The sequence below is a fragment of the Cervus elaphus genome, chromosome 22 (assembly GCF_910594005.1).
Source record: "Cervus elaphus chromosome 22, mCerEla1.1, whole genome shotgun sequence".
In the NCBI taxonomy this organism is placed as follows: domain Eukaryota; kingdom Metazoa; phylum Chordata; class Mammalia; order Artiodactyla; family Cervidae; genus Cervus; species Cervus elaphus.
The window spans coordinates 35,411,808-35,430,986 of NC_057836.1; the positions used below are offsets into that span (position 1 = coordinate 35,411,808).

The following is a 19,179-nucleotide window of genomic DNA, read 5'->3' on the forward strand; positions in this document are numbered from 1 at the left end:
CTCTCTTACGTCCCCTGCCTTGGCAGACTGGTTCTTTACCACTAGCACCACCTGGGAAGCCCATGTACATATATCCCCTCTCTTTTGGATTTCCTTCCCATCTAGGTCACCACAGAGCACTGAGTAGAGTTCCCTTGCTAATTCAGCAGGTTCTCATTATGAATACTCTTCGATTCTTTCATGCTCTTTCTTTGAATAGACAGATCTTAATTCTTTTCCCCTTAAATGTGATCTGGATTGAATGAATCCCTTTTAAAGAAAAGAAAGTGGCTCAGTTGTTGCTAAGTGACTTCTGAGGCTGCGTCATAAAAAGGATAGCTTTTGTCTTGTTCTTTCAACCTCTGAATCTCTTGTTCTTGTTGAAGACAGCCGCCATGTTTTGAGGACACTCAACCAACCCTGTGGAATGGCCGATGCAGGAAGAGGCCTCATGCAAAGGAGCCAACCTGCATCCAGATGAAGGGGCCACCTTGAAAATAAATCTTTGTGCCTCAGTCAATATTTCCAATAGTTCCAAGCCCCAGTCTTTAAGTCTTTCAGCTGAGACCGCAGAAAATGTGAAAAACAAACAATCCCCGCTATACCCTATTTGAATATTTAACCCACAAGAACTATTGTTATCCCAAACTAGTAAGTTTTAAGTTTTGGGTGATTTATTATACAGCAATAGAACAATCAGAATGGCATGGGAAAAATGAATTTAGTAAGATAATTCAGATTAAAAATCTTTACTTTTTCTATTGTTAACCACCAATGGATATACTTTATTTTTCTGGGCTCCAAAATCACTGCAGATGGTGATTGCAGCCATGAAATTAAAAGATGCTTACTCCTTGGAAGGAAAGTTATGACCAACCTAGATAGCATATTAAAAAGCAGAGACATTACTTTGCCAACAAAGGTCTGTCTAGTCAAGGCTGTGGTTTTTCCAGTGGTCATGTATGGATGTGAGAGTTGGATTATAAAGAAAGCTGAGCACAGAAGAACTGATGTTTTTGAACTGTGGTGTTGGAGAAGACTCTTGAGAGTCCCTTGGACTGCAAGGAGATCCAACCAGTCCATCCTAAAGGAAATCAGTCCTGGGTGTTCATTGGAAGGACTGATGTTGAAGCTGAAACTCCAATACTTTGGCCACCTGATGGGAAGAGCTGACTCGTTTGGAAAGACCTTGATGCTGGGAAAGATTGAGGGCAGGAGGAGAAGGGTATGACAGAGGATGAGATGGTTGGATGGCATCACTGACTCGATGGACATGGGTCTGGGTGGACTCCGGGAGTTGGTGATGGACAGGGAGGCCTGGCGTGCTGCGGTTCATGGGGTCTCAAAGAGTTAGACATGACTGAGCGACTGAACTGAACTGAACTGAAAGGATATACAATCACTTCCCATATTTATCCTTTTATTACATTTCAAAAATTGAGATATCATTACATATAATAATATGCATAGATCTTAAGTGTTGTTCAGTGAGTTTTCCACAGTTGTTAACACCCATGTAACTACTACCCAAACCAGGATATAAAAGACTTCCAGCACCCCTGAGCATCCCTTCCTGTTCCTTTCTGATCAATTCTCTCATCCCAACTCCACAAATACTTTAAAAATGCAATTATCATAGATTTTGCCTTTTTAATTTTTATATAAATGGAATTATGCTGTGTGTATTCTTCTCTGTCTAGTTTCTTTCACTCAGCAAACTCTTAGTGAGGTTCATTCAAGTCACTGCCTGTATCAGTGGCTCATTCCTTCTTATTAGCAAGTAGTATTCATGGTATGATTGCACCACAATTTGCCCATTCTTCTCCCTGTATTTCTTTTTTTTTTTGTATTTCTTAATTATAATACATAGTTATCTCTGCCTTATATGCAGTGGACACATCAAAATTGTATAGACAAAGATATTTATAAAATTACATGCAGAATAATTTGGTATTATAAATAATATCATACAAAGAGGTGCATACATTAGAAAAGAATTGATAGTTATCACTATCAATTCTTTACAGAATAAGAAAGTTATAAGCCTCCTGTGTACCACAGACAGTACACTGCATATATGATGTTTAACGTGAGAACACAAATTGCCGTGCAAAGATCATAAATGGGTCGATTCTTTAGAGAAAAATTGAGCCAGAAGATATCATTAATGATATATAAATGAAGAAAACACAAAAAAAGGAGATTTTCTTTTATTTGTTGTGTGCATACACACATCGCAATATCTTGTGTCATTTTAGCTGAGACAGAGAAGTCAATGGTGCTTTGAATCATAAAGGGGCTCTCAATTGGTCTCTGTAGAATATCTGATACTTCTTTAAATCAAATCTAATTGAACATTTAAAATAGAGTTCATTACATACTAAAGAAACTTGACACAGACCTTGAAACTGTAATAATTTCTCCTATGAAACCTTTTGTTCTTGGTGAATCTAAGATCATGTTGATTTGGATTATTTCTAGTTGTATTAATATTTCCTAAGGACTTCCTGGAATGACATTAATTTTCCCCCAGTTCTGGAATCCTAAAGCATAAATATGTCTAAATAATATTGAAATACAGCAAACAGAAATACTAAGCTTATTTTTGTTATTTTCCCCAGAGGATCAAAATAATCTCAAGCCTTATATTACCTACCCTCCTACAATTTCTAATTTACAGTCTCTGTCAGTTTTGAATAATGGAAGCAGCCAATAGAGTATCTGAAGACAATTTCTTTCTACTTTGCCTTTTTTTCCCAGTAATATAAAAATCTGAAGAGGTTATTGCTTAACCTATAAAACAGAGACATTATAATTTATGAATACTAAAAAAATCCTGTTCATTTCTGTTAAACTATATGATGAACTGGAAATGGTGATTTTTCTCATGGGAAGGACATATTAAAGGAAGAGCTTTCTTGTTGTTGTCTTTAAAGACCCTTTGATCCAATTGTAGCCTTGATTGCTCTCTATAACTTTTATTGTTGTTGTTTAGTCACTAAGTCATGACTCTTTGTAACCCTATGGACTGTACCCTGCCAGGCTACTCTATCCATGGGATTTCCCAGGCAAGAACACTGGAGTGGGTTGCCATAAGCTTATGGTGTGCCACCATAAGCTACACTAGTTCTGAAACTCAGAAGGCCAACCTGCAGGAATATCCTATTATTTTGTTTACCTATTCCAATTTAAGGTATTGAGGAAAAGGCTAAGAATATTCTTAACTAACTGATAACCCAGCAGAATGGTCAGCAAATAAAGCTTGTATCTAGCTATAAGTCAGTAATAAACATAAGAGTCTCAATCAACTATCACATATATTATGGCGGTGGATCAACATATTTTTTGTAATGTACTCAAGTACTCTTAGGTTCAAGGCTAATAGTGAATCCTGTGACAGATAAAATACTACCTGTGATCATTAAGGGCTCCTGAGAGTCCCTTGGACAGCAAGGAGATCAAACAAGTCAATCTTAAGGGAACTCAACCCTGAATTCTCAGTGGAAGGACTGATGCTGAAGCTGAAACTCCAGTATTTTGGTCATCTGATATGAACAGCTGACTCATTGGGAAAGTCCCTGATGCTGGGAAAGATTGAGGGCAGAAGGAGAAGAGGGCCCATCAGAGGACAAGATGGCTGGATGGCATCACCAAAGCAATGGACATGAACTTGGGCAAACTTTGGGAGATAGTGAGGGAAAGAGAGGCCTAGTGTGCTTCAATCCATAGGCTCGCAAAGAGTCAGGCACAACCGGGCGACAAACAGCAATGATCATTAAATTGTTTCACATCACAAATGATTTAAACAGTTCTCCCACTTGTTTGTTTACAAGCAGTAATGAATAAAACAGATACTCTACAAGGGTTCATATTTGGTTCCCCTCACTCATCCCTAACTAGATGTGTCACTCAATAATCCGGTTAGTGAATAACTCCGATACTCAACTTTTTCATCTTTAAAAGAAGAAGCTATAATTACAAGGTGTTTGTAAGGAGTAATAGTCAGGAAATAAAGTAGCTAGCGTGTGCTTGTTACAGAATAGATACTCAGTAACTGGTAGCTAGATCATCCTTAAGAACAAATAATTAATTCCAGGTAATCAGTTAGTTTCCTAAAAATGTTTTTCTGGGTTTATGTAGAAAAACTTGGTCATTTGGGTTGTTCTCAATCAGGCACAAGTCACGTGGGTACCTCGGTGCGGCAAGAGCTTTCATTTGTTCTCACTAAAAATCTAACGGCATAAGGGCCCCAAAGTTGACAGCGACCTTTCCTCTGTCCCATTGCTCCTCTTGTGAGAGTGAGTGCTGCTTCTATTGCTTCTAGGTGGAGCACTGGGATATGCAGTTTGGTTTCTGCTTTTTAAGTTAATGCATTTGTTCCACAGATCATATTTTTCTCACTGATCCAGAAGCACTTGTGTGTCCCTAAGTCGAGTCCAGTTCTTTACGACCCAAGGGACTGAAGCCCCTCAGGCTCCTCTGTCCATGGGATTTTCCAGGCAAGAATACTGGAGTGGGTTGCCATCTCCTCCTCCAGGGGATCTTCCAGACCCAGGGACTGAACCCACGTCTCCTGCATTGCAGGTGGATTCTCTTACCACTGAGCCATCTGGGAAGCCTGATCCAGAAAGAAGGTATAAGGAAAACACTGCAGTTCATAGAATAAGAATATATTTAATACCTTCAAAGGTACCCAAGGAAGAGCTGATGACGATTAGTTTCCTATTTGAAAACAAAGCAAGGAGTTAGATCGTTCTTTCAATTAGCTGATAGCAAACAATCTAGGAGTAGCCTTTATCCTGGCATCCTGGCAACATCACTTATTTTTTAAATAAAGCTCTCTGAACGCTAAAATGACCATGCCAAAGTAGATATAAATACTCCAAAGTGATGGGATCATTTCTTAGTGGTTTTACTGAAGTTTGCTCTAAGTGCTACTGAGGAGAGCTATGTGGGAATAAGAATAATTGGTTTTATTGATTTGTTTGGTGACTTAAGGCAGGGACCAAATCTACCTTGAGCATCCTTCTTTTCTAGCACACTGTAGGTGAGTTAAACATTTCCCAAATGTGGACAGAGTTATTAAATCCTCTAGCTTCAAGGTGTATAATAATCCCCCTAGGCACCGTTGGTTGTGGAGATTCCCAAAGACTGGCGGGGGACTTTGCATAAACGATTAAAGGGGCTTTTAAAAACAAAGACACGTGAGAGAGTTCCCAATTAGCCGAGGATCTCTATAAACAGTCATTTCAAAAGCAAACACCTCAATGGGAAAATGCCTTGATTTGTCAGCGGGATCGCAGAACTTTAAAAAGAGCCCAGGCCTTGGTTGGAAAATAGGGAACAACTTAACTTCTGGAAACGACTCCACAGCTTGGAGCCTAGCAACGCCTCTTTTGGATTAAATTGTCTACTAATTAAACTCAAGTGATTTAAACATTCATCACCTTGCATTGCACCTCTCAGAAAACAAAAACAAAAGCAAAAAAATCCTGGGGTTTGAAGTGGGGAAAACAGACACCGCACACACACGCGCAGATGCACGCACACCCCCCACGTGCGCACACATACACACGCACGCGCGCGCACACGCAGCCTGTCCAAAGAGCGCGGGGTTTGGGAGGCGCCCGGCCACCCTGCCGGAGTCTGCGGGCGCTGCGTCCTGCCCGGCGCGTTGGCAGTTGGCGACCCCCCTCGACTCCCCCTCCGCCGCGGGCTCCCCGTGGCCTTCGGAGGCTCGGCCAGTGGCTCCAAATGTTTTCCATATTTGTTCAGCCTCCGTAACTCGCCGAGCCGGGCCGGCGCGACCCGCCCCCGCCGCCGCCGCCCCCGCAGCCGCCATGGGCAGGGAGCGGCCCGGCCGCGGCGCGCGGAGCCAAGGGGGACCGCCAGCCGCCGACGCCGCGGGGCCCGACGACATGGGGCCGAAGAGGGGCGCGGGGGCCCCCAAGGAGAGCGGGGAGGAGGAGGCCCGGACGTGCTGCGGCTGCCGGTTCCCGCTGCTGCTCGCGCTGCTGCAGCTGGCGCTGGGCATCGCCGTGACCGTGGTGGGCTTCCTCATGGCCGGCATCAGCTCCTCCCTGCTAGTCAGAGACACTCCATTTTGGGCTGGGATCATTGTAAGCATCGAGTCTGTTTTGCCTGAGCGCGTTTGCCAGACAGGAATGCCACGCCGCATGGTCGAGTTACCACTAACCCACCTGCATGCGCCCTTCCCCGGCAACAAGCCTCTAACTCGCGCCCGCTCAGGGACCGATGCCCGCCGGACCGGGTCTGCCCGGGCCCGGCGCGGCGGGGCTCCTGTCCTTGTCCTGCTTGCGGCTCCGAACGCCTCCGACACTCCTGACCCTCGGGCGCTGGAGCTGGGGACGCGAGGCCCAGGCTGCTCATTCTGGTCACGTTGAACATTCTCAGTAACAACAGCAGATCCACGTCGGCTCTTTCCTTCCCCTAGCCCCGCGGACCCCACCCCCCTCCCTCCAGGACTAGCAAAAAAGTGAATAAGTTCATCTTGTGAAAGCAAGTTGGGAAAAATCCTGTGCTTGGAGTGACCCCATTGGGTAGAGTTGATTTTATTTTTTAAATCGAAGGTTCCATTAGGAAGCTTTAGAAAACAGTGGTGGAAGGCAGGAAATGCGAATACAGCAAGCACAGCCTTAATCCACTGGAGTCTAAAGTGGGATAAACCCAGGGCGCTGGCCGAGGCGGGAGTCTATTTGGGACCCAGCTAATGGATGTACTGTTCCAGGCAGAACCCCGCTCAGCTGTTGTGTTTGCACACAGCATCCTTAAGCTTAATTAAACGTTTTCTCTGATACGAAACGGGTGCCATTTATTGAGCACCTACTTGGGCCTGTCCTGCTAGAGGCCCTACATATTATTTTTAACCCTCACATCAGTCTGTGGGATAGTTCTTATCCTTCCATTTCTCAACTGAGAGAACCAAGGTCATGAGTTGGCAAATCAGCCAAGTTGATACCTCTTTGCTCCAGAATACATCTGCGCTTTCCTCACTAAGCCACGCCACTCCTACATTTAGTTTGTAATTTTAATATTATATGATATTGCCTCGGAGTCACTAAAATCTCTTCCACCTGCATCATTTCATTTGGTCTATGGAACAAGGCTTTGAGGTGGGAACTGTCATTCATCTGTGGACATGAGGAAACAGGCTAAGAGAAGTTAAATGACGTTCTCAACGTCCAGAGGTGAGGTATGGGAGAGCCAGGAGGGACCAGGATCCGCATTACTGGCTGCCGGTCTCGCGTGGCATCCTCACCGTAATTACTGACCAGAAGAACCTTAACTCACAAAACAACCCTCAAAATAATTTTGTATCAGGGACAGATGTTAAAAACACCTGATTAAATATGCATTGATGCCGGTATTTTCTAATTAAGAGTATTTGAACTCTCAAATTCTTGCAGAGTAATTTAAAACTTTTAATTTGTGTACTCAGAAGTCCCATGAAATTATCATGATTGGAGTTTTCTAAATCAAGTGATTTTAAAAATAGCTTTTCACTAAGATACACTGGGTATTTTAGTCACTTCAGTGACTGTCAACAGACTCAGGGAAAATATGTCTGTTCTTTAAGGCTAGGCGAATTCATAGAAGAAAGGAATGAAACTTCTCATATGGTGGTGGTTTTGAATATTATTTGCAAATGTGTTTTCTATCCATTCTTTACTCCAACTTTAAAAAAGTCCAGTACCAAAAAAGCAGATTAGCTGGGAAAAAATTGTGTTAATGTTCAAGACTGTAGCGTACAAACCTTGCAACTGAAATTTTATGAGTGCCTGGTAGGAGCATCACATATTCCTAGTTGCCCAGGAAGTTCCTTGGGTGTATTGCAAAGAGCGTTGTCTATAGCCAGTTCTGTTTTTTCTTTCTTTCCAATTTTCCAGGTTATGATCTGGGATTCACTTGACGTTTTCTCATAGTGATATCTGTGCTGATGATATCTGTAGCCTTCTCTTTGAACGGAGAGCATATGTAGAGCAGAGCAGTTAGTGGAGATGGCCTGAGACAAGTGAGGAGGGACCCTGAGGAGCCTGGCGAGGAAAAATTCAACACAGCTGGGCCAAGGCTGCAGGCAACGTGTCCCCGTCTCCCACAGACACCATGCTTTTTGTCCTTGTCGGGCTGTCTGTGGTTGGTCCCGGGGCGCTCTTCCAAGTTTTCAGGAAGAGAAAAGGCAAGGAGGCAGGATGGTAAAGTACAGAAGCAGGACTCTGCCTGGAGATGAACCGGCCCCCCACCCCTCTCCATTATTCGCTGAATAACTCTTAAGTGAATAACTCAGTTAAGGCAAGTTCCTTTAACTTCTCCAGGCTTCTGTGTCTTCATTGATGAAATCCAAATGTTAATAATATTAATTCCTACCTCTGAGGGTTGTCCTGAGGAATAGATAAGTGAATACATGTTCTCACACCTGGAGTCCTGACTTGGGGTACACACGTTCAGTGAGTGTGCGCTTTTTATTAGCGAAGCGTGGAGCAGTCACTGGTAGCAGCACTCTTGGAAGTAGCAGTAGCTCTGTTTTATCTCTTAATCACGAAGAACAGTCACTTTGGACTTGCTCCATTTCCAAGACCAGTTTGAACCCTAAAGGAGGAGGTATCAGCTCGGCCATCTCACCTTTCTCTGATCTCAGCCAAGTTACTGTTAGCAGTCTTAGCGGTATTAGTTGAGTCTGGTACTTTCTGAATGACACAACTGAGCGACTAAACTGAAAAACTGAAAATACTTTCTGAATCTCTCTGGAAGTTTCTAAAAACTAATTTGGGGGGCGGGGGGAAAGGGCCTCCTCAGGGTTATTTTTTCCTTGGGACAGGGAGTGATTCTGGCCTGGTATATCTGCCAGGGAATACTGGAAAGTTTGCCCTGTTTAGCAGACACGCTAGACCAAAGTACAGGTCAACACTCCCTGGAAATAGGGCAGAGTCAAACCTGCTTCTGGAATGTATGCTGAATTCAAGCAGGGCACCTAGGCTGAGGCACCCTCCCCATCCACAGCTTGACCTGCTTCACTCCTCTATTTCTGTTTGTATTGGTTGCCTCTGACCATGATACTTCCTTCATTTTACAAGGCTTGCTATCCCATTACTTTGGGATTTTGGTATCACCATTCCCATGATAGAATCTAGGTATACAGATAAATTCATTTAAGCAACTTCTTCCTGACCAGTATCTGGGTGACTTGAGGTATATGCAGTGAAATTCCAGTTATATAAAAAAGACATTGGTGTTCTCTGATCTGAGATTTATGTTGAGGAATTTTAGAAAAACAACTTATTTCTTACTTACCTCTCACTGTCCATCAGAGAGATGACTGAAGTCTTTTTACTTCAATTACAAAGATTCTCATAAAGGAAAGAAAAAGAATGGAGCTACTGCGGAGGCTATGTAACCTGTAAGAGTCCCATTCTTCTCTTAAATTTTTTTCTACATAGCTTGAGGGTTGCAAGTCACTTCACAGGGACAATGCAAAGTGAACCAGGGTCTTTGAGGATGCACTTGGCTAGGGGAAAGGGATCCTAGGAAACACAAGTTTGCGCAGCATTTTATTCTATTAAAGGCTTGAGTAGCTGAGTTGAATAGGCATTCGAGTTTGTCGTCATTCCAGAATTATTCTTAATGAAAAGCTGTGTGTGGATTGAAGAAGTCTGAGAACATTGGGGCCTTTACTTCCATTTTACTTAATACAATTTTGGTTTAGGTGAAGCCTAACATGTTTGAATCTTGGCTTATTTTTCTTCACTCAGTAACATTTGTTGGGGATGTCTGCCCAGCTAGGTATTGGTTTAAAAATAATGAATCATATACTAGAAGGAGATCTCCAGAGATCCTGATGGACATGTGGCCTTATCATATCTGACAGTAATGAATACTTCCGATTAAAAAATTTAACCTACGCAAATATTTTTAAAGTCCATTTACCTTTCAGAGTATTTCACTTACAGTGATTTATTTGCTTTGGCATCTTTACTCTGAAGTCAATTTAAGAGCAAACTCTTGCTTCTGATCCCAATGGGGATGTTTAGTATTTGTTAGTCTCTTGGCCCTTGTAGGGAATATTCCCATGAAAAGTGGGAATTTATTCGCCTTATTGTGGTTTTAGTTTTCCTCACTGTTGCTCCATTGCTCACATACCCCACCTCCCACCCCTGTCTGCCTGGAATAAAATCCCTGAGATATATACTACACAAATCACTTTAGAAAGTTTAAGAAAAGGGCTTTTAGGGAAGAATGTTGTTTTTCTTTAATATCATTCATAAAACTTATGAATTGTAATAATTAAGAGTCCTGCTGCTGCTGCTGCTGCTGCTAAGTCACTTCAGTCGTGTCCGACTCTGTGCGACCCCATAGACGGCAGCCCACCAGGCTCCCCTGTCCCTCGGATTCTCCAGGCAAGAACACTGGAGTGGGTTGCCATTTCCTTCTCCAGGGGATCTTCCTGACCCAGGGATCGAACCCGTGTCTCTTGTGTCTCCTACATTGGCAGGTGGATTCTTTACCACTGTGCCACCTGGGAAGCCCTTCATAGGCTTTGGGGATGATCAAATAAAAAGTAAAGCAGGTAATTCTCTTTAAGTGTATTAGGTGTCCATGGGGCTGTTATGTATTCTGACACATGACGATATCCAGTGTGTATTGAATTGAACTGTATTCCATACTTATTATTAGAGTTTCTGTTTGAACTTGTATATATCCACTTTAAACTATGGTTTGAAAAAATGACTTACAGATGTATTTTCCAAAATAGAGAATTTTAAGTTTATTGATGATGCTGAAAAACACTGAGAGGTAATAATAAGGAGTGTGTAATTACTCTGTTTTGGGCTCTTGAGTTTCAAAAATATTCAGAGTATGTTAACTTAGCATTTTTGAGATATTTTATTTCAGGTTATAAGATGACTGCAGGATTTAGAAAAGAGACAAGAAGTCACATGATATATTTTGCATTCCCCTACCTTGAATAAATTAGGACAAATTGGGATTGATGTGGCTGAATGGTAGATGTCAGTATTTGCAACCTTACCTTTTTCCAAAGAGAGCAGTAGTATAGGTTTTCCTAATATTTGGTCTGATAGTTTCATAGATTGCCATTATGATGTCTACTTTCAATTTGGTCTGAGGAAATGGATGTTTTCTAGACTTTTTCTTGCAATTAGCCTTGCCCATGACATTTCTATTAAGGGTGTTCTTTACCTGGGTCCACTTGCCTGTATTGCACCCTGAAGGACTGCCATCAACATTAAAGGATACACACAAAGGTATCTGAAGGATTCAGTGTGCATGCTTCTGTGTTACTGTAGAATGAGGGTGGAATCCACTCGTTACACTGTAATTAGACACCATTTCGCTGCAAAGCATAGTTCACTTTTAGGACTTAGGTCCTGGCAAACCAGAGAAATGTTGCTCGCAAGAGCCCATCAAAATCCAGAGTTGGATGAGACCTTGTGATGATTTAACCATCTAGTTACTACTTGCTGTAAATATTCAAGTCTAGGTTTAATACAATGAGTTTATAAGCTGAAGGGGGATTTCTTTTAGAATATGGATGTTGGGAACAGTATTTGCAATTGTATGAAAGCATATCTTAGAGGCATGTTCTCCTTCACATGGTTTGGATGCTGCCTCGGATCCCAGCGTATGAGATAAAACTCGGCAGGAGTAGCAGTCAGAAGCCTGAGCAAGGCAACTCACTTGATCACCCCGATAGATTTTAAAATTTATATGTGTGAACTTACACGTACAGCAATAACTAAAATACATTTTCCTTTCTGCCTTAGTCTGCCCCAGCACGGTGGGGTTCTGGTGAGGAGCTCTCTTCCTAGCTTGCAGATGGCCTCTTACTCGCTATGTGCTCATGTGGTCCTTCCTTGATGCATGTATGAAGAGAGAACAGAGGATCTTTCTCTTCCTCTTCTTCTAAGATCACCAGTCCTGTAGGATTAGGACCTCACCTTATAACTTCTTCTGCCCTATTTACCTCCTAAAAGCCCTATCTCCAAATACAGTCACATTGAGGATTAAGGCTTAAACATAGGAATTGGGTGGAGGGGGGCATAATTCAATCCATAGCCCTTTCAGTGAGGAATATCCACTTGTACAGCCAGCTCAGTGGTTCATAAATGTGTTTTCTCATCTTTTTCATGAAGATCCCATGGCTTTCATGGAAATCTAGAAGTTTGAATATTGTGAGCCAGTAAGCTGACACTTGGCAGTCTGTGAGGTGGCATGACTGAGGTTCATGCCAGTAGTGAAACGTATGGAGGAAGGTATTTTCAAGGCATTTTACTAGTTAGTTTTTTTTTGTGTGTGTGTGTGTGTGTGTGTCAAATTTCAGTAAAAATAAAAATCAAGTAGATGAAGGTGGTACATACAATTCTAAAGGTAGCTTAGGCATTTCATTTGTCCCCCCAGTTCTTTAAAGCTTAGTACTCACCGTTTAGTAAATTTCCGACTTTTCTTATTGGAGTGAGTCACTCTCAGGATCTAGCTACATGACACCCTGACTTCTGAGGCAAGGAAATGAGGACGGCAGACTGAGCCCGGCCTTGGGGGTATGCTCAGGTTTTCAGCAATTGGGTGAGCCCTCTGGCCTCTGGGAGCAGTGATCTCAGGCTTGGTCTTTCTAGAATTCAGGGAAGCCAGCTCTTTTCCCTGAATAATATACAGCTGATACTTTTTAATATGCAGCTGATGCTTTCATTTTATGATGATGATTTTGAAAATTAGGTGAACAGTCTTTGTTTTGAGGAATGGGTCAAAATAAAACCCGAGGGGTGCTCCCACCTGGGGGCTCATGCTGTCACAAGCCTCCAGCCCGCAGCCCCTGGTGGACCCCCGCTTTGGTCTGCCATCAGGGCTTCTCCCCAGTTCCCCCGTGGCTCAGTGGTAAAGAATCCGCCTGTGATCCAGGAAAGACAAGAGATGTGAGTTCGATCCCTGGGTAGGGAAGATCCCCTGGAGGAGGGCAGGGCAACTCTCTCCAGTATTCTTGCCTGGAGAATCCCATGGACAGAGGAGCCTGGCGGGCTACAGTTCATAGGGTCTCAGAGAGTTGCCCAAGACTGAAGCGACTGAACACTCACGCACAGGGCTTCTCATCTGATCCTGTTTGTTCAGCTTAGAAATCCTGAACTGTGCTGCACAAACCCCAACCATCCCAGAGAGAAAGACTAGAGGAGTGACTAAAACCATCTGATACGCCGCCTTTTGGTCCAATCCCAGTCCAAAACGAGTAGTAAACACAGGCAGGGCCGTGGTTCCAGTGGATGCTCTCTGCTCTAAGGTTGTAGAGCCACATCCACAGCCTAACGCAGTCATGAATCTGAGTGTCTCAGTGCTGTTCTTCCTGCGCTCTGACATGAGGCTAAGTGGCTGTGAGAAAGCAAATGGTTTGTTCACAAATCGCATTCCCACATTCTGCTGAAGAAGCTCGCTGGGCCTGCTTCTGCTGTTGCAGAAATGAGCAACTTCTCCCTGGCTGGGAGAGGCTGTGGAAACCTCAAGGAGGCTCTTTTAGCGGCATCCCACTCAACTGTTGTTTTGAAAGTGTTTGATTCGGCATTCGCTGTAACAAGCCATTAAAATCCCTTTAAGATAGATTGTTATCAAGGCCTCTCTCTTGTGTAGAAGATAATGACAGGTGACAAGAAAAAAAAAGAGGGAATCGCTAATGTGTTAGCTAGACCCTGACTAGGGAATGGATTTTTGCTTTATTACTAAGGGAGAAAATAACACTTACCAGCTTCCTTCTAAAGTATCAGGTGTGGCACACATATCAGGCTGTTAGCCATGCCATTTAGCTCTGCCAGGAAAAGTATGAAGGAGGCATTTTCTCAGATAAGGGAAATAGCGTTTCAGCCTTCATCCTTTCTGGTGGAGGGTGGAGGATGCAGGGAGAAGAACCCAGGAAGAAAATCCCTTCTGTCTCAGTGGAGGGGTGTAGCATCGGAGGCAGTGAAAGGGCAAGCTAGGTCTCTGTAAGGTGGACACTTCATAATTGAAGCAAAATAACTTCTCCATGACTGCCTACAAATGAAAGGCAGAATTTGACCATTTTAGTGTACACGTTCCACGTTCAGAAAGTTTGTGCATGTCTGTCATGCGCCTGGCTACTCAGCTGCTGAAACAGACAGATCAAACCACTCAGGCTGGCTTTGTCATATCACCTTTCATGAATAAGTTGTCTGGGATGCCTATGATGAGAGGGTTTCAGAGTTAAGGGCCCTGAGACCAAGCAAAAAATTTTAAAATGGACATAAGGTAACGGTAACTATTGTGTTCGAGAACCCTCGGTAAACAATTCTCATTCAGTCACCAAGTCTAGTGCGTCACGAATTTTTCCACCTGGAGACCTCCCTGAAGGCTGGCTCCCCCTTCTCCCTGGCCTCACACACACATCACAAAAAGCTCAGTGTCTTGCTAACCCATGTTGCCATGGAAGGGAAGAGAGGAAACGCGGGAGAGGCTACAGGCTGCCTGGGGACACTGACCCCTTCATGATGAAGAGGACAAAACACATTTTAAAGAAGTAATGTTACTATATATTACTTGGTGTTCCATTAGATCCTGTTTTGTTGTTGTCGTTGTTTTGGTAAAAATTACTCTTCATTAGAAAAGCCACCTGATAATGTTTTTTAAAGGCTGTACAGGATGGTTCTCTCATTTACGCTCCAGTTATGATTGACTTTGTATTGATTTACTGTATAATTCCTATATACTGGACCATTTCATCAAATTTCACTTATTGTGCTGTTTCATAGAGATGGGCCCAGGAGTATTAATGTAGAATTATCTGTGCAATCATTTCTCAAGTGGGACCTAATTTGAGAACCTACTTAATTATGCCTGTATCATAAAATACAGCCAAACTGTATACCTCTGCATGTGTGTGCAAGTCACTTCAGTCATGTCCCATTCTTTGCAACCCTATGGACCATAGCCTGCCAGGCTCCTCTGTCCATGGGATTCTCTAGGCAAGAATACTGGAATAGATTGCCATGCCCTCCTTCAGGGCATCTTCCCAACCCAGGGATTGAACCCATGTCTCTGATGTCTCCTGCATTGGCAGATGGGTTCTTTACCACTAATACCACCTGGGAAGCCTCTCTCTACCTCTGGAGTAGGCTAAATCCACATTTATAAGATTACTTTCGCTTCTGAGGACTTGAAAAGTCCCAAAGTGGAACAAATGAGCTGTGCTTAATTTTTCCCACAAATATGTAGCACTTCTAACCCTTGTGTTAATTCATGAGAAATGCTGAAACACAATTTTAGTTTCTCTTATATTCTTTGAAATAGATTACTTTGCAAAAGTATGTATTTGTAGAACCTATTGATGATTAGCTTCTGGTAAGTCACCACCAGAGTGAGGTAGGTGGTTGAAAAGCAACAGAACAGAAGCCTATAAAAAAGAAAGATTGCTGTTTAGTCGCTAAGTCATGTCCGACTCTTTTACGACTCCATGGACTGTATCCTGCCAGGCTTCTCTGTCCCTGGGATTCTTCAGGCAAGAATACTGGAGCGGGTTTCCATGCCCTCCTCCAGAGGATCTTTTCCACCCAGGAATTGAACCTGCATCTCCTGCATTGCAGTTGGGTTCTGTACCACTAAGGCACCTGGGAAGCCCTAAAGAAAGATTACTGACTTGTAAAACAGAAACCTTTCACGTTTAGCCATTCTCGCTGTGTCTTTCCATATGCCATACACGTTGCCACCAGGAGCTGTGTATGGGGGAATACACACACACATGCACATGCACACACACATACAATCAACTGCAGTAAGTTTAGAAACTACGTGTTTAACGAAAGTGGCACAGAGGAAGGTGTGATTAATCCTGTCTGAGAAGAATCAAAAAAGACAAGGAGAGGGGCCTGAGATTGCAGGAGGGGCTCTAGTTTTGGAATAAAACAAGTGTGGGTACAATCCCAGCTCTACCATGTTCAAATAAATTTAGGCTATTTTTATTTTTGTGTGGGTTTGAACAAGTATGGCCAGTTCTATACAATCCTATGATTTTAACTGTGAAAAGGTATAACTGTATAATAGCATGCATGTATGTATGATAAGTCACTTCAGTCATGTCAGACTCTTTGCAACGCTATGGACTGTAGCCTACCAGGCTCCTCTGTCCATGGGATCCTCCAGGCAAGAATACTGGAGTGGGTTACCATGCCCTCCTCCAGGGGATATTTCCAACCCAGGGATCCAACTCTCATCACTTTACGGCTCCTGCTTTGGCCAGAGGGCTGTTTACCACTAGCACCACCTGGGAATCCCATATAATAACATAGACAAAATAACAAAGCAACTTCCTATCGATTCCTCAAGTTTTAATATTTTGTCATAATTGTTTTCATTTTGTTAAGAAAGAAAACACAGCAATACATTGAAGTTGCCTCTTTCCTTTCTTAATCATACTCTCCTATCTCACCCTCCTTCTCCAGAGGTATCTATTGATTATATCTTGAATTTGGTATTTATCATGCCTATGCATGTTTTCATACTTTTTAATGTATAGATTCATAATCAACAATTATTTTCTGTTTTAAATGTTATATAGATGGTAGCAAAATATCATTTTTCAATATTGTTTTTGAGATTTATTTATAATAACTCATGGATATCATTCATTCATTTTTGCTATACTATATTTCATTATGCAAGTATGTAGCAATTAATTTACTCATTCTCCTGTTAATGAAAATTTAGGTTGCTTCCAAAAGAGAATTTTTTCCTTGCAATTACACACAGTGACATAGTGGACATTCTGTTCCATGGCTCTTTACACATACATTTCAAAGTTTTTAAAGAATATTCCTAGTAATTGAAAAATTGTCTTCAGATACAGACATTTTCAACTTTTTAGATATTGCCAAATCAGTACTGCAAACCCAAAGTTGTATAGATTTACACTCCCAGTAAGTCAGAAGTCCCACCCACTGTTCTATATACATGCCAACTTTTGTTACTTCAGACAATTTTAACTTCAAAAAAAACCTTTTATCTTTTAATTAACAAGTTTTAGTGCAGTTTTTAAAAGTTTCTTTCCATTTGCAGTTACTACAAAATATTGGCTATATTGTCCAGGTTGTGCAACATCCTTGAGCCTATTGTACATCCAATATTTTGTGCTTCTCATCCCCGCTTTATTTGTTTTTCTCTTTCTGACTTACTTCACTCCGTATAATAGGCTCTAGGTTCATCCACCTGATTAGAAATGACTCAAATATATTCCTTTTTATGGCTGAGTAATATTCCATTGTATATGTGTACCCTAGCTTCTTTATTTATTCATCTGTCAATGGACGTTTAAGTTGCCCCCATGTCCTAGCTTTCGTAAATAGTGCTGCAGTGAACATTGCCCCTCGTCTTATATTTCTCCTCCCTCAACTCTGATAAACGATAGGTTGTTCTATGAGTCCGTTTCTTTTTTTACATACATTAGTTTGTTGTATTTGTTAGATTCCACATAAAAGCAATATCATACAGTATTTGTCCTTTGTCTTTTTCTGTTTGACTTATTTCACTTTGCATAATGTTGTTTGAGTTCATTTATTTGGTTGCAAGTGACAAAATTTCATTATTTTTTATGGCCAAGTAGCAGATAATTTTAGTTTTTGCCTATCTTATTAGTGTGCAATAATATCTTATTTTAATTTATATTTTTCTGATTACTACCGGAGTTGAACATATATGCTTATTGACTGCTTAATTGTGTTTTCTACCCTTTATTTATTCAATGAATATTTTCTGTGAGTTGTTTTTCTCTTACTTATTGTTTTATAAGATTTAGTATCGTTGTGACTTAGCGTTTGTGGTTTTAGGTGCTGCAAATATCTTCTCCTAGTTGGTATCATCTCTTTGACTTTTGTTTATGATGGTTTTGTTGTGGAAAATACTTAATTTTAATGCATCTACATATATTAAGCTTTTTATGGTATATGCTTTGATATATTTTAAATATTTGATATATTTTAAATATTTGATATATTTTAAATATATATATTTTTTAAATCTCCCCCTATTTCAAGGTCAAAAAGGTATTTTTCTCTAGTGTTTTTGAAAATATTGAAGGTGTGCTTTTGTATTTCTATCCTTAAGTGGTCTAACTTTTTGCATATGGATGCGAGGTAGTGTTCATATTTTATTTTTGGAGTGTTAATTATCTTAGTACCATCAATAATCAGTCCCTTCACACTGATCTGCAATTTCCATTTATCACCTACCAAGTTTCCATATTAGATTTGAGGAGTGCATCTATGATTCTCTTCAGTCTCGTCGTTTTATTTTTCTGTCACTGTGTTGCTATCACACTATCTAAATTGAAGTAGCACCATAATGCATCTTGTTGTAAAGATGATGGCATAAGCAAATCCACCTCTTCCCTGCATGTTTGCTCAGTCACTCAGAAGTGTTCAACTCTGTGTGACCCCATAAACTATAGCCCATCAGGCTCCTCTCTCCATGGGAATCCCCGGGCAAGAATACTGGGGTGGGTTGCCATTTCCTACAACAGGGGACCTTGTTGACACAGGGATCGAACGTGTGTCTCTTGTGTTTCCTGCATTGGCAGGCAAATTCTTTACCACTGCACCGCTTGGGAATCCCTACCCCTATCTTATTCTCCTTCAAAATTGTCCTGAGTCTTAGCTATATTTTCTTCTGTGTATATTTTAGATTTGGCTTCTCATGTTCCAAGAAAAATACTTTTGTATTTTCATTCAGTTTGTACTTTCTGCGTGAGCAAAGAATATCTCACCATTTATTTGAATTTTCTCTAATATCCTTTTTGGTTATCTTTTGATTATTAATTTCAAATTAACTGCTTTGTGCTCAGTTCATGTGTTTTTCGTACTATCAATCCTTTGACATGTGAGACTTACTTTGTGATCTAGTATGTGACTAGTTTTTTTTTTTATAAATGTTCCATTTAGCTTGGAAAAAATGTGAATTCTCTCATTTTGAAATTAGGGTTCTGTATTTAATTTAACAATCAAGCTATTCAATCATGTTGTTTAATTTTCTATATCTTTACTAATATTTTTCAGCTTGATATGAATATCACACTGAGAGATATGTATTCAAATTTCCCAACATTAGATGAATATGTTTCTCCTCATTTTCCCATTTTCATTAAACATTTTTAGTCTACTTAATAACTACATACAAGATAGTGAT

General features: G+C 41.4%; 1 protein-coding gene across 1 annotated transcript in view; it reads left to right on the forward strand.

Annotated features, from left to right (window-relative positions):
* Positions 1-5,640: 5,640 nt before the first annotated feature.
* Positions 5,641-19,179, forward strand: part of SSPN (sarcospan) — a 42,906-nt gene continuing 29,367 nt past the window's right edge. Inside the window, exon 1 of the mRNA XM_043881371.1 lies at positions 5,641-6,098. Within this exon, the coding sequence (XP_043737306.1) occupies positions 5,820-6,098 (279 nt within the window). The 5' untranslated portion in view covers positions 5,641-5,819. The remainder of the gene's footprint in view (positions 6,099-19,179) is intronic.